This window comes from Carcharodon carcharias, chromosome 9 (assembly GCF_017639515.1).
Source record: "Carcharodon carcharias isolate sCarCar2 chromosome 9, sCarCar2.pri, whole genome shotgun sequence".
NCBI classification, from domain to species: domain Eukaryota; kingdom Metazoa; phylum Chordata; class Chondrichthyes; order Lamniformes; family Lamnidae; genus Carcharodon; species Carcharodon carcharias.
In genome coordinates, this window is record NC_054475.1 from 21,424,262 (window position 1) to 21,448,933 (window position 24,672).

General features: G+C 41.9%; 1 protein-coding gene across 1 annotated transcript in view; it reads left to right on the forward strand.

The window, feature by feature from the left end:
- The window catches only part of LOC121282255 (MAP kinase-activated protein kinase 2), a 217,447-nt gene that overhangs the window by 123,626 nt on the left and 69,149 nt on the right, over positions 1–24,672 (forward strand). Inside the window, exon 2 of the mRNA XM_041195874.1 lies at positions 10,412–10,551. Within this exon, the coding sequence (XP_041051808.1) occupies positions 10,412–10,551 (140 nt within the window). The remainder of the gene's footprint in view (positions 1–10,411; positions 10,552–24,672) is intronic.

Consider the following 24,672-nt stretch of genomic DNA (forward strand, 5'->3'; position numbering starts at 1 on the left):
CGAGGTTATAATTTAAGTATGGCCTCAAAGAATTAAAGAATGTAAGGAATAGGAGCAGGAATAGGCTGTCCCCTCGAGCCTGGTCCCACCATTCAATAAGATCATGGCTGATCATCTATCTCAACTCCACTTTCCTGTCCCATCCCCATATTGTTTGATTCCATTAGTGTCCAAAGGCTTATTGATCTCGCTCTTGAATATATTCAATGACTGAACACTCACTGCACTCTGGGTTAGAGTGTTCTAAAGATCTGAGCAGGAATTGAGCAATCAATGCCAGTTTTACACCGGAACAGCTATTGCATCAACCCTGAGGTTGCCTGGAGACAGTACACTGTATGAGGGCCCATTAAGCAGGACCATCAATGACAATGATTTAAAAATCGGCACAGTCCAAAATACTCCACTGTGAATCAAAGAGGTAGCAACAGAAAAGCAGAATAGGAAATGCCTTTTCTTTCTGTGGGAAGTAAATGTGCATTAAGTTTCATGCTTACCAAAATGCTACAAGAAATCTATAGTTAGCACAATGCACACTAAAAATGCTGCCATTCAGATTACTAGAAATTAGTCAATTTGGTCACCTTGAAGACTAACTGCTCTTTGGATCTATGTTCCAAACCAGCCTTCACACCATTACTCCCATGTGGTTTACATTGCTTGTGAACCTTATATAATCACATACCACAGATAACAGCAGAAATTGTCACTGCATTTTGTTACAGTACAGGCCATAATGTAAACTTCCTGTCCTAAAAAAAGGGCTGCTCAGTTATGCTCAAGCTTTACCCGAATCCCTTCAGATACAGCCTTTAGAGTTGGGTTCAATGAATGAATTAATTGTGTTTCTTGGCTGCATTGGTGATGCATTCCAATCAAGTGTCTCTGGTATAAAGCTAATTTCTTTATAAAGATACTGCTTTCTTCAATGAAAGCAGTCTTCGGTAAGAGTACCTGGAGGTGATTGGTGAGTTTTTTACTTTGTCTAGATCAGGGGCCAGTCTTAAGTTTATTTCTGCTAAGTTTAGATAGTTGCCTAACAATTGGACACCTCAGTCCCATCAAATGTACATCCTGTGCCATGTGGGGACTTAAAGGAAGCTTCTTGTGTCCTGGACAAATTTGCAGAAAGTATTAGGTAGGCAAATTGGTGAGAACTCCAGAAACAATAAGACCCTAATAGTAAGGGATTCCTACCACCCCAAATATTAACTGAGATAAAATCAGTGTGAAAGGTATAGAGGGCAAAATATTCTTAAAATACATTTAGGAGAACTTTGTTTTGCTAGTATGGACAACAAGAGAGGGGGCAGTTCTGGATTTAGTTTTAGTAAATCAAGCTGGTCAAGTGTGAGAGCCTTTTTGGGGTATTATTGTAATTCAGTTAAATGTAGCATATTTTGGAAAAAGACAAAGACCGAGAGTTAAAGTTTCATATTGGGGAAAGGCTAATTTGACTAAGCCCTGATGCGATTTGGTAAAAGTGGACTGGAAACAGTTACTTGAAGGTAAATTCATATCAGAGCAGTGGGAGGTATTGAAGGATCAACACTGGTTCAATGAAGAGTGCAGGAGGTCATGCCAGGAGCAGCACCAGGCATACCTAACAATGAGGTGTCAACCTGGTGATGCTATAATACAGGACTACTTGCGTGCTAAACAGCATAAGCAGCAAGTGATAGACAGAGCTAAGTGATCCCACAACCAATGGATCAGGTCTATGCTCTGCAGTCCTACTACATCCAGTTGTGAATGGTGATGGACAATTAACTCACTGGAGGAGGAGGCTCCTCAAATATCCCCATCCTCAATGATGGAAGAGCCCGGCACAGCAGTGCAAAAGATAAGGCTGAAGCATTCGCAACAATCTTCAGTAAGAAGTGCAGAGTGGATGCTTCAGTAAGAAGTGCAGAGTGGATGATCCATCTCAGCCTCTTCTGGAGGTCCCCAGCATCACAGATGGCAGCCTTCAGCCAGTTCAATTCATTCCATGTGATATCAAGAAATGGCTGAAGGTACTGGATAGTGCAAAGGCTATGGGCACTGACAATATTCCGGCAATAGTACTGAAGACTTGTGCCCCTGAACCTGCTGCGCCCCTAGCCAAGCTACAACACTGGCATCTACCCAGCTATGTGGAAAATTGCCCAGGTATGCCCTGTACACAAAATCCAACCTGGTCAATTACCGCCCTATCAGTTAACTCTCGATCATCAGCAAAGTAATGGAAGGGGTCATCAACAGTGTTATCAAGCGGCGCTTGTTTAGTAATAATCTGCTCACTGATGCCCAGTTTGAGTTCCTCCAGGGCCACTCAGCTCCTGACCCCAATACAGCCTTGATCCAACATGGACAAAAGAGCTGAACTCCTAAGGTGAGGTGAGAGTGACTACTCTTGACATCAAGGCAGCATTTGACCAAGTGTGGCATCAAGGAGTCCTAGCAAAACTGGAGTCAATGAGATTCGGGGGGAGAAAACTCTCCACTGGTTGGAGTCATACCTACCACAAAGGAAAATAGTTGTGGTTGTTGCAGGTCAGTCATCTTAGCTCCAGGACATCACTGCATGAGTTCCTCAGCATAGTGTCTTAGGCCCAGCCATCTTCAGCTGCTTTATCAATGACCTTCCTTCCATCGTAAGGGATGTTCACTGATAATTGCTCAATGTTCAGCACCATTCATGATGACTCAGACGCTGAAGCCGCCAATGTTCATATGCAGCAAGACCTGGGCAATATCCAGGCGTGAGCTGATGAGTGGCAAGTAACATTCGTGCCACACGTGTCAGGCAATGACCATCTCCAACAAGAGAGTATCCAACCATCGCCCCATGATATTCAATGGCATTACAATCACTGAATCCCCCACTATCAAATCCTGGGACCTACCATTGACCAGAAACTGAACTGGACTAGCCACGTAATAGCTTCAAGAACAGGTCAGAGGCTAGGAATCGTGTGAAGAGTAACTCACCTCCTGACTCCCCAAAGCCTGTCCACCATCTACAAGGCACAAGTCAGGAGTGAATTGGAATACTCCCCACTTTCCTGGAGGAGTGCAGCTCCCACAACACTGAAGAAGCTGGACACTGTCCAGGATAAAGCAGTCTGCTTGATTGACACCACATCCACAAACATTCACACCCCCCACCACCAAAACACAGTAGCAGCAGTGTGTACCATCTACAAAATGCACTGCAGGAATTCACCAAGCCTCCTTAGACAGCACCTTCCAAATCCATGACCACTATCATCTAGAAGGACAAGGGCAGCAGACAGATGGGAACACCACCACCTGGAAGTTCCCTTCCAAGTCACTCACCATCCTGGTTTGGAAATATATCGCAGTTCCTTCACTATCGCTGGATCAAAATCCTGGAACTCCCTTCCTAACAGCACTGTGGGTGTACCTACACCACATGGACAGCAGGGGTTTAAGAAGGCAGCTCACCACCACCTTTTCAAGGGTAACTAGGAATGGGAAATAAATGCTGGCCCAGCCAGTGAAGCTCACACCCCATGAATGAATTAAAAAAAGAGAGGGTTCAGAGCAAATATGTTCCAAGAAAGAAAAAAGGCGAGCCCTAAATATAACCCCCCGCCGGATGTCAAACAGCCTCCAGAGTAGGATAAGGATAAAAAGGGAAACGTTATGGTAATACTGAAAGCTCAATACTCAGAAAGCTGAGAGAAGAATAGTAAGAACAGGGGTGAAAATGAGGCTGAAACTATGAGAGCAAAGAGAGGGCATGAAAAAATTTAAGGCAAGTGAAATTGAGGAAACCCCAGAGATGTCTTTTAAATACATGAAGAACAAAAAGATAACTAAGGAAAGAGCAGGGCTGATTGGAAACCAGACAAGTAACTTGTGTGTGGAAGTAGAAGACATGTGCATGGTTCTGAATGAATATTTTGTCTGACTTCACAAAAGAGGGGGACAATGCAGACATTGTACTTTAAGAAGAGAGTGAAATATTGGACGGCATAAACAAAATATTAAGGGATTTAACATCTTTGAAAGTGGATGAACTTTGAAATCGGATGAATTGTCAGGCCTGGATTAAATGTTATCCCAACCTGCTAAGAGAAGCAAGTGAGGAAATAGTGGAGGATCTGAGCATTGTTTTCCAATCCTCTCTGGCTACTGGCATGATGCCAGAGGGCTCCTAACGTTGTACTGTTGTTTGACGAGGGAAGAAGAGACAGACCGAGTAATTACAAGCCAGCCAACTTAACCTTAATGGTGAGCGAATTAATCAAAAATTCTGAGGGACAGCACAAAGTGTCATTTAGAAAATAACAGATGAATTAAGAATAGTCAGCATGGATTTGTTAAAACAAGGTCATGTCTGGTTAACTTGATTGATTTTTTTTGAAGAGGTAGCAAGAGTCGATGAGTGTGTCGTCCATTTGATCTTATCTACATGGATCTTAGCAAGGCTTTTGACAAGATCTCACATCACTGACTGGTCAGAAAAATAAAATGCCATGGGATCCAAGGGCAAGTGTCAAACTGAATCCAAAATTGGCTCAGTGACAGAAAGCATAGATTAATGATATTTGTGACTGGAAGGCTGTTTCTTGTAGCATTCCAAGGGGCTTAGTACTATGTTCCTTATTTTTTTTGTGGTACATACCAATGACTTAGACTAATATAGGGGTCACAACCTAAGAAGTTTGCAGATGATACAAAAATCGGTCATGTGGTTGATAGTGTGGAAGAAAGCTGTAGTCTGCAGGAAGATATCAATGCACCGATCAGGTGGGCAGAAGAGTGGCAAATAAAATTCAATCTGGATAAGTGAGGCATTTGGGAGGGCAAAAAAGGCAAAAAAAATACGCAATAAGTGGTAAGATACTGAGAAGTATGGAGCAACCTTGGAGTACATGTTCACAGATCCCTGAGAGCAGCAGGATAAGGTGATTAAGAAGGCAAATGGAATACTTTCCCCTATTAGCTGAGGCATAGAATCTAAGAGCAGGGAGGTTATGCTAGAAGTGCATTAAACACAGGTTAGGATACAGTACTGTGTACAGTTCTAGTCAGTGCATTACAGGAAGGACGTGGTCATAGAGTACTGAGGAGATTAATAGGATAAAACTGGGAATATTGATTTTTAGCTAAGAGGAAAGATGCAATTTAATTGAGTACAGAATTATGAGGGGCCCAGATACAGTGGATGGGGATAACCCATTTCCATTAGTAGAGAGGTCAATAGCCTTGGGGCAGAGATAGAAAGGAATTGGTCAAAGGATTAGAAGGGAGTTGAGAATTTTTTTCACCCCGAGCGTGCTGGGTATATGGAACTCACTGTGTGAATGGGTGGCCAAGGCAGAAACCCCCATCGCGTTTTTAAAAAATTCTTAGGTATGCACTTGAAATGCCATAACTCACAGAGCTATGGACATGGAACTGGAAATTAAGACTAGCCTATATAGCTCTTTTTGGCTAGCACAGACATGGACACGATGGGCTGAATGGGTTCCTTCTGAGCTGTAAATTGGCTATGTTTTTATTTATTTGGTAACACCAGTGATGAAATGGTATTTTGAAGAACTTTTTGTACAGTCCAATGTCCGATAGCTTCTTTTTAAAAAGCCCTTCAAATTTTACATTTGGCTGCACTTCTTCATTTGTTTGTTTTTGTTGGCTTTGTCAAGTCTGGGATTGTCATTTACAATATTGCTTCAAATGCGTGTTGCTCTCTGAGTGGTGGAGTTTTCTCGTTACTGGCGAGCTCAGTTCCTGGAACATACTGGGAAAACTCCCATGTTGGACCTCGGGGAAATGCAAAACACTTTTTTTGGGACACTGTTCAAAGATTTGCTGGGGGCACTTTCAATGAGAGGCAACTTGTGCTGATGACAACATTGATACTTGCTGATATTAAATCATCATGTACAACAATTTAAGAAGCTTATTACTTCAAATGTTGTTTACTATCATCTATATCATATATATGTATAATATACTGTATATATACAGTATGTACACTATTATACATATATATGTCCAATATAGTGTGCATTCATATTATATATGTATAATATAGTGTATGTGTGTGTGTATATATATATTTATATACATACATATACATATATATCCTCCCTTAACTTTATTCCCCTTTTATAGATGCACGTTAAAAATTACCTCTTCGACCAAGCTTTTGCCCCAATATCCACTTATGTGGCTCTGTGATAAATTTTGTTTGGCAATGCTCCTGTGAAATATCTTGGGAAATTTACACATAGTAAGGTCTCACAAACAACAATTAGATAAATAACCAGTTGACCTGTTTTTGTTGGTGTTAGTTGAGGGAGGAATGTTGGTCCGGACAGCAGGAAATACTCTCTTGAATTATGCAGTGGGACATAGTGTACTCACCTGAGCAGGTAGCTGGGACCAGTGTTCCCTGTAAGCTGCGCAGCAACTCCGAAGGTATTGCAAAGACCACTCACGTTCATTAGCCACCTTTAAGATAGAGTGCAGAAAAAAAATTATAGGTATGGTACAGTCAAATGAACAGACTGCACACATCAAAAAATTTTTTAAAGAGGAGACAATGGATAGAACTTCATTCTAAAGTCTCATTTTAAAAAAAAAGCACTTTTGATAATGCAGGACTCCCTCAGTACTGCACTGCACTGAAGTATCATTTGAAACTATGCATTCAAAAGCCTGGAGTAGGGAGTAAGCCATAGCTTTCTTTAAAGAAAGGAAACAAATGTAACATTAATACATTTCTTAAAAATAATCCTTCATGAAACTTATGCCATAATTTGATCTGCTTCATAAATGGACATTGTACCTGATTTGGCTTGACTTAACTGGACTGAATCAAAATCCTAGTTTTTAAAAAAAGAAAGATTTACAATAATAGTGGCTTTCATGGCCTCAGGGTGTTCCAAAGTGCTTTTATTATAAACTAAATGTTTTGAAGTGTAGCCATTTCTGTAATGTAGAAAAACTGCCTGCCAGTATGCACAGCAAGGTCCCACAAAGAGCAATGTGGTAACCACCAGATGGTTTTCCTTTGTTGGTTCTGGAATAAATACTGGAAATATAAACCAGAGAGAATTCCCCCGCCCTCCTTCACAGTAATTCTGTAGGATCTTTATGTCCAGTTGAGATGGCAGACTGGTCCTGGGTTTAAATTCACGTTAAAAGATGGCACCTCTGGCTGACTAGCACCCCCTCAGCACTGCACTGGAGTGTCAGCCTAGATTATGTGCCAAAGTCTCTGGGGTGCGACTTGAACCCACAATCTTCTGACTCTGAGGCAAGAGTGCTCCCAACTGAGCACAGCTGATACGTACTATAAAATAGTAACCTGTGGTGATTTGGAGTGGCTGTATGGCAAAGCTTAATGAATGGAACATTTCACTAGTTGTAGTTTGAAGCAAATGGTCACAGATTACAGTCTACGTTGCTGGTCTCGGCTTCACCTGTAGATGCCGGGGCCGTGGCTTATGCTAGGTACTTTTTATGGCTTGATATCATGGGGTCCTTTGACTGAGGATTGTTGCTGTCTCTCTGTTTGCCATTGGGGGAAAAAAACAGTGGTTATTTAAGGAAGTAATCCGACTCCGGGAGCATGCAGGATACAGTCAGTGTGAACTATTTCCTGTGAAAGTTTATGTATAACAACAATAGCCAATGGGATATTTGTAAATTAATAATTTGGACGATGAAGATGTACTCACCTCGAGAATGCATGAGATAAGCGATGTCTATTTCAGTTTGGTCACATGAGAATGCTTGTGTTGTCGTTTCTGTCGTTTGGGAACTCCACTGAGTTAAAGAAAAAGCAAATGACCTGTTATCAAGATCTGGCTTTGTTCCATTCACATAGCACCAATGATATAAATGCCTACGTGGTTTGGGTGTTAAACCTAGACCACTACCTGACACTCTTCCTAAGTATGATAAACAGATTTGAAGTGACAAGATGATGCTGCAAAAAATGCTCTGTAATTGTTTCTCACTGTTGACTTTTAAAAAAAAATTTAGAAAATTATTTTGTTGGGAGAAGACATTTTCTACCTGAGATTTTGCATTCAAAGGGTGATGGATGCTTGTAAATGGGTTTTTGTCACTTTTCCATGGTTGTGCTGCTCTCTTAAGTGTGACATGTACTTTTGAAGCCATGGTTAGAAATATCATTCTTCTTGAAAAGAGAACCGACCGGTTGTTATTTCTAAATGTATGGTAAATAAGCACCAGTAATCTAGCACGCACAAATACCAGTTATAAATGTAGGTTTCACTGTGCTAATTCATATGAACTGTTTCTTGATGCTTTGGTAATATTCCTACATGATAAATGCATAAAGCAGTCTACAAGTTTTCCGTTGTGAAGATATTAAGTGACAGAAGAAATTCTGTATCTTTTCAGAAGTCCTAATATGGAGGTGCAAAGGAAGCAGTTGTTCAAATGCAAAGAGATCAATAGTGAATTGATTGTTCATTTTACACCTTGCCCGATTTTATTTTCCTTAAACTTTGATAGAAATGAACTGCTGATCAGATCGCTGTGGCCCAGGATCAATTTCAGCCCCGGAGGATGCCCTTTATCCTCAATTCTTTCTCTCTTACATTTCAATATGAAGGACATATCACTGACAAAGATGCCCACTTCGAGTTCTATCTGTGGGATTGGCAAATGTGGTGATTCATATTGGGAATGGGGAGTATAATTACTGATGGATCTCCAATGGCTTTTACCCACAACTCATCAGGGAAACCTAGTATTGATGTTATTTAAGATGGTATAGGTTATGTGCATCTGCATCTTATGCTTATGAGGATTCACCTAGTGGTGGGAATATGCAGCTGCAGGTACAATGGCTTGTCACAAATTAAGTGGCTTAAATAAGGTGTGTGTGATTTACCAGGCACTTCTAGCATAGATTTGGAATGCTTTCTTTTCACTTGAACAAAGTGTTTTGGCAGGTACCTCCACAATTCCTCTTTACCTAACCACTACACCCCTACTGTAGTATGTCAATGTACAAACTTACTGAGCCAACAAGTTCACATGAAGATTGGGCATGTGACTGTGTGGTGGAAAGAAGAGACTGTAATTATCTTAAATTACAATGGTATAAATGCTCTTGTCCTTTTTTTCCCTCCTGAGGGCATTGCCCCTGGCTTGGGTAGAGATCTACAAATGCTACATGGCCTCTGGTAGCCATTTTGAGCCGTGGCTATGATGTTAGCTGGCTAATCATCCATGAAGAACATCATAGCTGAGTCCAGTCCAATTCATACCCAACGTCTACAGTGGGAAAGTCCAACTTCAATTTGGGTAAGAATGGATCTGAACCAGATAAATTGGAATCAAAGGTTGCAGGCAAGAATGTAGCCAAACAAAGGGCTATCTTTAAAGAAGAGTGTTTGGGTACGGTGAAGATATATTCTCACAAAGGGGAAAAATAGGGCAAACAAATCCAGAGTTCCCTGGATGACAAAAAAGGCAGAGATTAAAATGGAGAGAAATTGTGCCTATGACATATGCCAGGTGGATGATGCAACCGAGAACCAGGCTGAATATGGAAGGTTTAGAGGGGCATTGAAGAGACAGTGTGAGAAGAGACTGGCAGCTAACATAACATAAAAGGGCATCCAAAAGCCTTCTAGGCATATAAATAGTCAAGGGTGGTAAAAGGAGGGCTGGGGCTGATTAGGGACCAAAAAGGGGGATTTATGCATGAAGGCAAGGGCATGACTGAGGTATGACATGAATACTTACATCTTACCAAGGAAGCATATGCTGCTCAGGTGATAGTGAAAGAGGAGGTAATTCAGACACTAGAAGGGTTCAAAACTGTTGAGGAGGTATTGGACAAACTGTATGCACTTAAAGATAAGGCAGCCAGGACCTGATGAGATGCCTTCAAGAATACTAAAGGAAATGAGAATGGAAATTGCAGAGGCACTTCCGTAATTTTCCAATCTGCCCTAGGCTCGGGTGATGCTGAAGAACTGGAGAATTGCAAACGTTAGACTGTTGTTCAAAAGAAGGTCAGATGGCCGCCTTCTGCGCTGTAACCATTCTACAATTCACACTTTCATAAAAGAACCAGCTATGATGATCATGAGTGAGTGTTCTGGCCAGATTGTCCACTTTCTAACCTGAGCACTGACTGCAGCTGCAATTTCTACTGAGATCAGATAACTCAGAAAAGGCCTTGGATTGAATTTGGGCCTCCTTGGTTTAGCTACTCACTAGATGCTCAGTAAGTCACCAGGGAAGACCCAAGCCCTTTACCTTGAGAAGAAATTTATAGGAATATCTGAATTATTGAACATTTTCTGTATCAATTTCTCTCTTAGGTCTGCAACAGATTGAATTAGTATCCATATTTAAATGAAAAACCCTCCTTTGCTTACTGTTACTTTCTCCTCTTCAGATGTTGCAGGACTGTCCAAAAGCCCGGCGAGAGGTTGATCTACACTGGCGAGCATCTGGCTGTACACACATTGTACGAATTGTAGATGTCTATGAGAATCTGTATCAGGGAAGGAAGTGCCTACTTATAGTGATGGAATGGTAAGAGCTCCTACAATGAGGTACACTGACTTTTATGAATTTAGTTAAGGGAAATGACATTTATCAGTGAATTAAATCCTGGTTGAAACACGGTCTGGTGGGTGTTTAGATAAAAACAGAAACGTGCTAAGGACTGAAATGAAAAAGCAAAATCTCAGTAAGGCCTTGAATTGTGCTCCAGAAAACCAGTTTAGGAGCAGGTTCTGTCCCTGTAATCTTCTGTCTGCAGGGCTTTTTGGTTGCCTGTGAAAATGAATGGTGTTAAGGATGGGACCTGGAATGAATCCGTTGGTTTCTGCTTACTCTGCTCTGTCAAAACTCAGGTGTTGAGGAATAGAATACTTGAACCTAGTCTTTTATTCACCTACAAGCTTTTACTTACAGAGACACACTTTACATACTCACCTACACGGGCAAACAAAGACCCTCTTTCATATGTGGGTGTAGGTGAGTTCCCAATTGCAAAATTTACCATCATGTTGCCTCCTTGTCCTCAGTCTCACAAGCCTCACTAATATCAATCTATATATAGATAATGATCCTTATTGAAGGCACTAAACTAAAGTAATTAACTACAAAATGGAATATGCACTGCTGTGGTATAAAGATGAGAACACTCGAGTCTGAGAGTTTCCACTTAGCAAATGTTTTATTCAGGCATATGCTGGCTCTACAGTGTGGCTCTCTGATACAAAGACTGCGTAGCATATTTATATCTTTTTGTTATCACATTTCACTACACTGCCTAGTAAACCTTCCGGTTACATACCTAATGAGCAGAATTATTCAGTCTGCAGATGTCTGTTATCTCACTGGGAAGCTGAGATATATCTCGGTTCTAACACCTCCCAGCCTGTGTTTTTATCACTCTAACATTTGTTTACCCCTCCTGTGAAGGTTATTAAGTTTTATGACGTGCTTGCTAGTTGGGTTCCTACAATACCATACCCATCATGCCTATGTGTTGGCTATATTTCCCATCATGCTTAGAAAGAGCTCTCACGGCTACACTGGTCTACTTTAAAGCTGTTAATGCTCATACTAATTTTGCCTATTTTTAAAGCTATTAATGCACATCTTAATATCAGTTTTAATATCGAATTATTACTTTACCCCTATTCAGTCCCTCTTTTTGGACACCTGGTCAGGCACTGCCTGGCCCAGGAGGGACATTCCCAAGATCCCCTGCCCTAGAGATCCTACTGGAGTTCGGTGGGTTCTAGGTCTGCCACTCTACTGTTCTCTTACAGCTTTGCCTAAGTTCTACTGATCGAAGCTAGGCCCGGAACCATCATTTAACTAAATTGCAAAATCTTTATAAGTGTTCCAGATTTTAGCTTTCCCTGGTAGGGGAGCTTCCATTCCAGTGGATACTGAGGTATACCCTTTATTAGCCAGCATCACCGCATCACCATCTGTACTGCTTGGGATACCATTAGTCTCTGATAATAGCAAGGACTGAGACTAGCTATTAAGACCACAACAGATGTGACGACTGCTGCTGCTCTCCCTATTTCCCATCAGTTATGTTGCATTCTTGCCATTATGGCCCGATTATTGGCTGAGTCCTCCAATATTCGAGCCTTTCTGGTGGCCAGGTTCACCTGCAACTTTCTGCTCATAATTGCTTGACTGCTTTGTTCCATAAACTTCCTGGAAGTGATCAGGGCCCTTTCCACTGCTACCCGAGCCACTCGACCCGGGGTGTTGTCGATGTTTAATGTACAGTCCCACCATGGCCAGAATACACAGCTGGTGAGGACCCTGCCTGCAACGTGAAAGCCCCCCCCCCCACAATAAAGGAGTCAGTGATCTGTAAGCAGAAAGTGTGGTTATTATCACACTCTAATCCTCCATGTATGAATCTCGTCCTGCCTGACAGGAAGCACCATGGTGTAGGGGAGGTTTGGACTGCCTTGAAGGCCTTTTCAAGAGGTTTAACTGACACCATGATGGCAGAATCGTTGCTGATGGGGTTTCAGGGTATTACACAAGCAGATGATGTAATGCTGCGATCCAGTACAACATTCTTGCCATTCTGCCCTGGGACCATATATCCACAGGATCCTGACTAGCACACCCACCCGTTCTTTACCACTCCCAGGGATTGCAATTTATACCGCCCTCCGCAATATGTTCCGTTAGTATGTCCTGTGGTATACTCATCAGAAATGTCTTGGTCTCCCTTGTCTCTGTCATGGTCTGTGTAACTACTAATTGCTGTCATTCTTCCTGTAAATTGATAAAGTCTAATTTCCCCATAGCCTGATATGTGTCGCGTTGCTGTACCAAATCTTATCTTTAATATCTGACCTAACATTATCTATCAAGCCCGAGCCAGCATGTCACATGCCCTCCCCTTAGACTGTGAGTCAGTGGTATTAATTATTTTTAACCCCGCTAGTATACCTTCCCCTTGAACTTGTATAGCTGCAGTTTTATTCAGTTTCCTGCACTGCGAACCCCAGTCCTGCTGCGGTCACCCCAGTCCTGCTGCGGTCACCCCAGTCCTGCTGCGGTCACCCCAGTCCTGCTGCGGTCACCCCAGTCCTGCTGCGGTCACCCCAGTCCTGCTGCGGTCACCCCAGTCCTGCTGCGGTCACCCCAGTCCTGCTGCGGTCACCCCAGTCCTGCTGCGGTCACCCCAGTCCTGCTGCGGTCACCCCAGTCCCCCTGCGGTCACCCCAGTCCCCCTGCGGTCACCCCAGTCCCCCTGCGGTCACCCCAGTCCCCCTGCGGTCACCCCAGTCCCCCTGCAGTCACCCCAGTCCCCCTGCAGTCTCCTTTGCTACCTGGGAGGCATAAGCGCTATAACTTTTGTTTTGCCCTATCAGTCAGTAAGACCAGGATGAGGTTGGTCAAATTGTAGATCACTCCCAGCGTACCCATTGTAACACCATCTAATATCACTTTGGGTTTCCCCAATTCTGATTATCCCATCCAGGGACGATGACATGGTGGCTGGGCACTTAGTGAGTTTCTGATACCTCCAGGTTGATGAATTAAAGCATCTCGTATCACTACAGCCAAGGTGATGAACACCTTTTATACATTGCTCTCGACAACATTGTCCTGACTCCCAAAAAAAACGGGGGCAGATTAGTCCATCCGACCATAATGTTCAGTCATGTGTTGGACACAGATGCCCTCACGTGAGCTAATGTTGTACGGTCCCTGTATGTCTACATTTCCATCTGTGTCGTTAGTGTCAAAATCTGGGCAACATTATCTGATTCAGATTGTTTCGTACTTGATAATATGACCTGAATAACACCATGACTACCGGTAGTGTCTCTGAGAATCCAAACACTTGGTTTCCTTATCTACTCTCCACTCCCTCCTTTAAGTAGCTGCATGTATTGTCCTGGATGCAGACAGGTGACTTTATTGATGTTCGTGGTGGATGCCTCCCATTGCTGCTGTTATTGCTAAAAGGGTGATTACAGTTGCTGCTGCCCTCCAGATTGTCATTACTGAGGATTTGTCTGAAACAAAATAGTTAAGCGAGCTGCTGGTTGCTGACAGAAACAGACTATGAGATGTAAGGTTTTACCTGTGACCAATGCTTCCAAACATACACATGTGTCACTAGTCATTTATCCAGTAAGGTTCTTGCTATCACGGGTAGATCCTGGCCATTCCAGTGACCTCTTAACCATGAAATTATCCCTCACTCCAGGCATGTCCTGGGGGAGCCGGTCCTCCTCACCTCTATCCTGGTCCGCCACTTCCTATGGATGTGTCACCTCGGACCTCAATTGCTTAAGCTGCCTACACAACTCTGCAATGCACGTTTTTATCTTATCTTTCAACGCCCCAAAATGTTTCCTTACTCTTTAGGCCATATTAACCATTTCATGTCAAAGGAGGTCTCTGCCTCTAGATCTTTGCTTATCTTACCCTGTATGGTTCCAGTGTCTCAGGTGATGGCCAGATTATCAAATTCAGTTCTCATAAAAATTTGTATATTGTGTCCTCTTTCCCTAACTCTATCTCTTATCCTTAATCATTTCCTCATACTGTCTTACACGTGCAAAAGTTACCATCTTGTTCAGGTTGTCTGGAGAGACGTTACAGACCAACAAAGTATTCTCATAATACTTTTAAAGCAAAAATCAAACATTTCTCTTTGATTCTGGGCAATAATATGTTTGCTTCTTTGTCGTCTTTCCGTTAAACAACATTTTATTTTCTCAAAAGTAACCCACTAGGTTGTGCCTGACTTTATTTTTGACTTTAAAATTATCCCAGATTCAAATAGCAGTACTTTATCAGAAACCAAACCTCAAATCTTTAAACTTTGTAAGAATTGTAATTTCACTATCAAATTCACGTGTATAAATCTATATCCAGATTAAAAGTTCCAGATGTTTATCAACACATGTTCTTTATCTTAGATGGCATCATAGTTTCTCAAAAGTAACTTGCTAAAAGGTCTGATACTCATTGATCGCTGTGTTTGTATCAGATCTCCCGGCCTGAATGGGTAAAGTCAATTTTTCTTTAAAAGATAAAATAAAACCTCTAGGCCATGCCTAAGCTGTGGCATTAAAAGTCAACGTATAACTTCTTTGATTCTTAAAGCTGCTAGAAATCTGGTTACATTTGCATTTATTTCTACTCAAGGCGGAATGGATTCATTCAAGTTGTCTGAAAGCTGAAACTGGTGGAAAGAGTTGACTCCCTGCTAGTCTGCAAGACAAGTCGTGCAAAGGCTGGTTTGTTTCAAACAAAGGAAAACCCTGCAGTATCTTTAGAGTACTTTTAAATTGTGATTTTTGGCCAGAAATCTCAGCTTGAACCTTTTAACTTAAAACATTGGTTTGTTTGGATATATTTTCATTTAGTCCAACTCATATTCTAAGGCTTTTAACTCAAAGCAATGAACTCTACATACAAATGACAATTTAGGGGCAAAAACACATTAAAGCTGTCACACACACACACTCTTCATTGCACACAAACACACACATACATAAAGGTATGTACATTTCCATTCTTATGACATTTATGTTAACAACTTAAAACTTTCACATCCCAAACAAAACTTCAAGTAGCAGTGGGGGGAATAATTAATCCCCAAAACTTCAGTGAGCGATCCTCCAGGTCCCCAATCTAAATTTTTGTCTTTCATTGCTGATACTTTTATAACTACTAGCAGTTAGGAAATGGTCCTTGCTGTTTTCCCCTACGGCTGTCTGTCATGCCTTTAGTTTTCCCTGGAAACATTTACAATAATCCCTTCCTCCTTGTTTATCCGAGGAACTAAACCGTGCTTGTGGTGCCACATTACCTTAGTTACTACGCTCTCAGACCTATACACCTGTTCGGATCCTCAGACCGACCCACTGGCTTCTTGTTGCTAATGTTAACCGTCCTACTAATGGGTGGTAAATGAATGCACTCGCCCGTCCCCTGCTGTAGATGTTCTATCCGCTGCCGGAGTCCGATATTGTGAGGTTCCTGCCGACTTCATCGAATTGTTGTGAGACCACTTGAGTCTGAGAGTTTCCAGTAAGAAAAGGTTTTATTCAAGCATTTGCTGGGAGGACACAGCCTGGTTCTACAGTGTGTCTCTTTCATACAAAGGCTGCGTAGCATATTTATATCTTTTTGTTATCACATTTTACTATACTGCCTAGTACGACCTCTGGTTACATACCTAATGAGCAGAATTATTTAGGCTGAAGAAGTCTGTTGTCTCACTGGGAGGCTGGGATATACCTCGATTCTAATGCCTCCCAGCCTGTGCACTTATCACTCTAACATTTGTTTACCCATCCTGTGAAGGTTATTAAGTTTTGAGTTGTGATTGTTGGGTTACTACAACACCAGACCCATCATGCCTATGTGTTGGCTGTATTTCCCATCATGGTTAGAAAGAGCTCTCATGGCTGCACTGGTCTACTTTAAAGCTGTTAATGCTCATACTGATTTTGCCCATTTTTAATCTGTTAATGCATATCTTAATATCAGTTTTAAGATCAAATTATTTCATTACCCCACTTCAACTCCAACCTGATTGGCTGACGGGAGTTTTAATGTTCACATGATGAAAAGTTACGCAAGAAGTGCACCTAACCAAAAGGCAGTGTGGCAACTGGAAATATTTAGCTATAATTGGGAGTGTGTCTGATGTTAGGATTTGTGCGCAGTATGTAGGGGCATCACTAAATTTTGGGAAAGCCATTGGGCTAGATTTTGGAGTTGCAAAAAAAATGGTGGTCATTGCTAACTTTGAAGAAAACTGCTCACTAAGATCTCTGTGGAGTGGATTTCCCCTTACCTGGCAGCTTTCAAAATCTGTTACCAAGTCACGGATCAATTGGCATGCAGCAGTAATGAGATCAGCAAGCAGGTCAGCAACCAATCACACTGAAGTATTCAAACGCAGCAAACCAGGAAGTTAAAAGCACTTAAACTGTCACCTTTAAATTACATTTTCAGATAATGGATTAACTGGCTATGAGTGGCTTAAGGTAGAAGCCAAAATAAAGATGAAGAAACTTTAAAAGAATTATTTTAAAACTGTGAAACGCTTTACCAGGACGGAGAAATTTGACATTCAACGAACATAAATTTAGTTTTTCAGGGCCAGTGAGGATGTTTAGTAGTAATTGTGACGGTAATATGCCATAAAGAACTGACTTACACTTCATTCAACGAGGTGTAACTGCTTTTCAAGGTTTTTTACTGTTAGTCTAACAGCATTAGAGTGGAAGCTCTCGTTAGTTTATAGATTTTGCGTTGGTGTATAATTGTTAAGGGGTTGGCGGGGTGGGGGGTGGGGGGCGGGGGTGGGGGGCGTGGGTTGGGGGGGGGTTGTTGCCTCAACAGTGCACCCATCTGGATACTGTCGAATCACTCGATGGAGACTTCTGGATTTCTGGGCCAGGTTTTTTCAGCCCTGCTGCATTGTCTCTCCCCACCCCCACCCCGGTAGATGTGGTGAGCCATTTAAATCTCCATTCAGTTTGGCGGCACTGTAATTTCCCACTGGGCAGAGGGGTGCTAAAATCCTGGCCCTGCATTACTTTGTGCATGTGTGGTCTCCAGAAGTTGCTGTCATTTTCAGTGGAGTAATAGTGGTGAAGCTGACAGTATCACCATCATCACCATCGCTAATCCTGGGCCATGGTCTTTAGATGTGCGACAAACCTCTTGCCCTATCCCACTGACGCATCACCCTCCCCAACCAATGTCTCAGGCCGAGTCAGACTGTTTGTAACCCCTGTGTTCTATTTGATCTAGCATTGCCCACCTTTGCCCCTATATCAGCCTGTCAGCTACTTAAACCCACATCAATGCTTTTGTTATCTCCGGACATGATTACTCCAATGCTTTCCTGATTGACCCCTCATCCTCCATCCGATATAAACTTCAGCCCATCTGAAACTCTAATGTCCATATTCTTTCCTGGTTCCCTATTCCTTAAAGTTATAATTCTCACCCTTCTGTTTGAACCCTTCCTTGGCCTTGCCCATCCCTCTGGCTCTGGCCTCTTGTGCATTCCTTGCCCTCCCTCTAGTGGTCACTTTTTCAACCATTTATTATCCACGCTTTGGAATTCCTTCCTAGAAGCTCCCTCCCTTCATGTACAGCTTCTCTCTTTGACCACTCTTTTGGCTACCTATCCTACTAATAGCTCCTTCTTGGGCATCTTCCATTTATGTTCCTTATGCCTTTGTGAACGCCCTTGGAGTGTTTTTCAGTTAATGGTTTTATTTAAATGGTTGTATTATTTGATTTGTGAACGCTTAATATCATCAGGGGCAAACAGTGGGAAAATATCCCATCTTTGAATAGAACAATCTGCATTGTTTTGAATATATGTTTCAGAGTTTATATGGATGCACAGAATGAATAATTGTTTCTGCTACACCTGAAAAAAATATAGGAGGGAATTTTTAAACGTTGTCCTTCTAGGAAATTTTCAATCTATGTTTCATTTTTGTAACATACTTTATCTGCTGTGGAACAGGAATGAGTTAATTACCCTTAGCTGAAATAGTGGCCAAAAGAATAACTTCAAAAAAGCAGGAAGGCTCTTGCTTTCATGTCAGAAAGTGTGGTTCAAAACCATATTCTAGCATGTAACCTTTAAAATTTATTCTTTCATGGGATTGCGTAGCAGGCAAGGCCAGCATTTGTTGCCCATTCTTGAACTGAGTGGCTTGCTAGGCTATTTGCAGAGGCCAGATAAGAGTCAATCATATTGTTGTGGGTCTGGATTCACGTGACCAAGTAAGGACAGCAGAATTCCTTTCCTAAAGGTGAACAATCATTAGTTTCATGGATGCCATTACTAAGACCAGCTCTCAATTCCAGATTTCATTAATTGAGTTTAAATTCCACAATTTGCCATGTTGGGATTTGAACTCATGTCTCCAGAGCATTAGCCTGGGCCTCTGGTTTACTGGTCAGGTGACATTACCACTATGCCAGTGCCTCCATCTATAATACTGAAGGAATGCAGCATTGTTAGATGTGTTGTCTTTCAAAGGAAATATAAAATGCTTATGAACATCACCACTTGCATGCTCCCCTGCAAGTCACACACCATCCTGCCTTGGAAATACATCGCCGTATGTTCACTGTCACTGGATCGAAAACTCCCTCCCTAGCAGCACTGTGGGTGTTACCTGCACCAGATAGATGGCAGTGGTTTAAAGAAGGCCACTCACTGCCACCTTCACAAGGGCAAATAGAGATGGGAAAAAATGCTGGCTTTGCCAGTGATGTGCACATCCCATGAAGGAGAGAACAATGGAAGGCCCATCTGCCAGTTCAGGTGGATGGAAAAATTACAATGACCTTTCTGAAGGTGGACATGGAATTGTTCTTGTACATGGCGGGCATTCATCCCTAAAAGAAAGAGACTAGTTTGGCATTCTCTTTGTTGTTTTTGGGAAAAAAAATTCACTTATATAGCACCTTTCTCAACCTCGGGATATCCCAAAGTGCTTTACAGCCAATGAAACACTTTTGTAATGCAGAAAACATGGTAGCAGATTGCCCACAGCAAGCTCCCATTCACTGCAATGTGATAATGCCCAGAAAATCTGTTTTGTTTTGTTGTTTGAGGGATAAATATGAAACCAGTAAACCAGGGTTAACTCCCTGATGTTCTTCAAAATAGCGCTATGGGTTCATTTACGTCCGCCTGAGAGGGCAGACGGAGCCCCTGGTTAGCATCTCATCTGAAAGATGGCACCTCAAACAAAGCAGCACTCCCTAAGTACTGCGGTGGAATGTCAGCCTTGAGTTTTGTGCTCAAGGTCTGGAGTGGGATTGAGCACATAACCTTCTTCAGAGGTGAGAGTGCTACCAATTGAGCCATGGCCAACACGGGTGGGACTCTGCTATGTTCAAATTTGCCTATGTAACAGTGACTATGCTTTAGAAGTAATTCAAAAGTGGAGTAGTTTTGAACTTCCTGAGAATGTGAAAATTGCTATTTAAATGCAAGTTCTTCATTTACCACTTCTGTCTTTGACTGAACAATATGCCTTTACCGATAACCAAAGTGAGAGAATGCACTTACTAAACAAATGTTTACATCATGGAACGATGCTCACACGTCATACTTTGAATGATGTTCATGATTTTTCATTTCAAGAAAACTGTCAATGTGGACTGATTAATTGAAAACGATTTATATTCTACCTTTCTCAAATTGCTTTCTTTCTGTAGCTTCGTGGCGAGCTTGAGTCATATCTTTATCTCCTCAAATCGATCAAATTGATGTTCTTGGATGAGAATTGAAGAAGGCAAATGGTTATCTTTGAGTACACCGAAAAATGAGTCATGACTTTTTGAAATCATGCTGAAGAAACATTTGCGTTAAAGAGCAGAGAAAGAACTTGCAATTATATAACGCCTTTTGTGATCTCAGGATGATGGAAATGCTTGCCTGCTAATTCATTACTTTTTGAAGAGTAGTCACTGTTGTAATGTTGGAAACATGGCAGCCAACTTGCACACATCAAGGTTCCACGAACAGCAATGAGATACTCACCCAAATAAACTGTTTTATTGATGTCATTTGAGGGCTAATCCAAATAATGTAATGGGGATCTTTTATGTCAGCCTGAAAGAGCAGTCAGGGTGCCAGGTTAAAGAATTACGAATGATGACACCTTTTGAACTGACAGGATTTCCTCAGCATGTTACAAAGTTGTAGCCCGACAAAAGAGATCATATGAGCTCAGCTGTGGGAGTATCAGCTAGAAATAGTGCCCTGAGGTTCACCGTGCTGCTCTTGATTAGCAGTAATTTTCTGAAGTGAGCCGTTATAAGAAAAGATTTCCAGTGCAAGGCATTCCACAATAGGAAAGACCAGTGGCAATAACTATTTATGCATTAATCTAATATAGACAAGGTTAAATAATATCCACATTTGCATCCTTGCACCAAAAATAAATGACATTTTTAGATTTATTTAGCGTGTACCACCAATAATTGTTACGGCCATTTGTTCCTGCGTTTATCACTGCAACATTACAGAATACCTGTTTTCTCATTATCTACATTAATTAAGAATTCAGTGCTCAAAAACCATTGCACAATCATGCTTTTAATCCAGTCATCAGTGTAGTGAACCGTAGGTGGCGAGGATGGTATTTAAAGTAATTACTTCAATTTTTAAATTGTTTTTGTGGTTCAGCTTTGAAAAGTTCATCTGCCAATCTTCCTTAGAAATAGGGGTAGTGCCAAAAGATTGACACCCTTGTTCACAAAAGAGGAGAAGGATAAACTTGGCCATTGAAGGTCAGTCAGTTTAACATTGCTGGTTAGGAAGCTTTTAGAAACAATAATCACATTAAGTGCCACTTGGACAAGCATGGATTAATAAACAGAAGCCAGTATGGATATGTCCAAGGCATAGTGTGTTTAACTTGTCTGAGTTTTTTTAATGAAGGAACAGAGTGGGTGAATGAGACTGTGTGTGTGGACTTGCTAAAGGTGCTTGATGAAGTGCCACATATTAGACTTACTAGAAAAATTGAAGCCTCTGTAATAAAAGGGCAGTAGTAGCATAGATATAAAATTGGCAAGAGGATAGGAAATGAGAGTTGTGATGAATACCTGTTTTTTGGACTCCCAAGGTTATATACAGTGGAGCTCTCCAAGGCTCAATATGAATCGCTGCTGTTTTAAATGCATCTTAACGAATTGGACTTGGGGGTGCAAGATGCAAGGGAAATCTGTAGGTGACACACAATTTGAAAATGTGGAAAACAGCGAGGAAGATAGTAGTTGACTTCAAGAGGATATAGGCAGGCTTAATGGAATGAGTGGACACATGTCAGATGAAATTCAACACAGTGAAGTGTGAGGAGATCCATTGATAGGAAATATGAAAGACAATATATGCTAAATTATATAAGCATAAAGGAAATGCAAGAAGAGAGAGAGCAGGTGGTGGTTCTGCACCAATCTGAAGGTGGAAGTTTAACAAAGCAGTTAATAAAGCATGAGTTCCGAAGAAGAGTCATATTGGACTCGATGTTAACTCTCTATTTCTCTCTCTTCCAATGATGCCAGACCTGATTGAATTTTTCCAGCACTTTCCATTTTCATTGCTGTTCATAAATCATGTAGTATATTTGGCTTTATAGAGGCATAGAGTACAAAAGCCAGGAAGTTATACTGCACCCATGTAAAAGACTCCAGCTGGAGCATCGTTCCCAATTCTGGGCATCTCATTTTGGGAAAGTCTGGGAGAGGGTACAGAAGAGATTTTGCTATAATGGTTCCAGGATGAGGGGTTAGAGTTATGTGGATAGAGGGGGGAAGCTGGGGTTCTTCTCCTTATAGCAGAGAAGGAGGTGCTTAAAAGCACGAAAGGTTTAGACAGAGTATATAAAGAGACACCGTTTCTAATGCTTGATGTGTTGTTAACCAGAAGGCATCAATACTGGGGAAAGTGGAGTCTGTACCATTGGGACGGTTTACATCTGAACCATGCTGGGGCAAATATCCTCACAAATCGCATAACTAGGGAAATAGAGAGGGCTTTAAACTAAACGAGGGTTGAGGGATCAAGCTTGGGTAGAGGTAACAATTCAAGGTGTAGAGTCAAGGCAGGAGAGCAAAATAGTAATTTGAGAAATGATGGTCAAAGAATGGCAGGAAGGGACAGATGGAAAAAACCAGGATACATTAACAGTCAAGACTAGATCTTACAAAGGTAACAAAAAGACAAAACTGAAGGCTCTTTATCTGAATGCATTCATAACAAAGTAAATTAATAGATGGCCTACATTGAAGTAAATAAATATGATCTGAGAACAATTCCGGAGCCATGGCTACAGGATGACAAAGATTCGGCCCTTAATATTGAAGGGTACATGACATTAAAGAAGAAAAGGAAGCTAGATAAAGGTGGAGGGGTAGCGCTGTTAATCAGAGGGCTTTGCTGCAAGTTAGAGATGACCTAGGTTCAGGAGATCAAGATGTAGAATTAGTTTGGGTGGAATTGAGGAATAGGAAGGAGGGGAAAAAGTCATTAGTGGGAGTGGTCTGCAGGCCCACTAACAGTAGCCACAGTCTAGCTCAAAGCATTCAAAAGAAAATATTGTATATGATAAAGGGACGGCAATAATCATGGGTGATTTTAATCAACACTCAACCTGGAAAAATCAGATTGGCAGTAGGAGCCTGGATGAGGAGTTCTTAGAATGCTTTTGAGATCGTTTCTTAGCGCAGCATGTTCTGGAACCAACCAGAAAGCAGGTTATATTAGACTTGGTATTATGTAATGTGACAGGATTAATTAATGACCTCAGAGTAAAGGTACCCCTAAGTAGCAGTGACCACTTTAATATAGCTTTATCACAATATAGCTTTAAAACAGGGTTTATACAGGCTCTGCTTGCAGCTACAACTAGTTAATTAGATAACTGGCTTAAACAGGTTTTCAGAGGCTAGATTCAGAGGTCATAAGAACAGGCCATCTTACAGCACTGGAGTGCTGTTTTAGGCAGCAGTAGAGTGCTTAAGTTGGGGTTTGGTGACTGAGGGAGTTCGTTGAGAAGGGAACGAGGTGATCCTTTGAGTACCGTGAGAATGGTCGGGTAAGCATTTACTACTTTTATCACTTATGGTCTTTAAGGTCTTATTTTGTGGTTCATTGTTTGTAAGGGCTATATTATGTAACAAAGAGGAGCAGGGAAGAAGGGCCCTTGAGTAATTGATATTATTGGATTTTAAGTATCTTCCAAAAGGTTTAATTTAGTTGAAAGGGGTAAGTGATGGCAAGAGAGCTCAAAGCTGTGGTGTGCTCCTCCTGCTCTATGTGGGAAGCAGCGAACATTTCCAGTGCCTGGGGCCAGCATGTGTGCGGGAAGTGTCTCTGGCTGCAGCTCCTGGAAGCCCGGGTTTCGAAGCTGGACTGGCGGCTGGGGACGCATCCGCAAGGCGCAGAGTATTGTGGATAGCACATATAGAGAGGTGGTCACACTGCAGGCTAAGAGTCCACAGGCAGGAATGGTATGGGTGACCACCAGACAAAGCAAGAGGATTAGGACCAGTTCTAGGGGAGGTGGGACCAACTGGACGTGTTGCACCTGGGCAGGACCGGGACTGATGTCCTGGGGGAATATTTGCTGGAGTGGTTGGGGAGGGTTTAAACTAAAATGGCAGGGGGATGGGAACCTATGCAAGGAGTCAGGGGAAGGGGAATCAAGGACAAGGATAAAAGACAGAAAGAGGAATAAGAAAAGTGATAGGCAGAGAAATCAAGGGCAAGAATCAAACAGGGCCTCAGTGAAAAATAGTGAGAACGGGACAAGTAATGTTAAAAAGACAAGCCTTAACGCTTTGTGCCTTAATGCGAGGACCATTCGCAATAACGTGGATGAATTAACAGCGCAATAGATGTGAACAGGTATGATATAGTTGGGATTACGGAGACATGACTGCAGGGTGACCAGTGATGGGAACTGAACATCCAGGGGCATTTAGTATTTAGGAAGCACAGACAAAAAGGAAAAGGCGGTGGAGTTGCATTGCTGGTTCAAGAGGAAATTAACGCAGTAGTGAGGAAAGATATGAACTCCGATGATGTGGAATCTGTATGGGTAGAGCTGAGAAACACTAAGGGACAAAAAGCTTTAG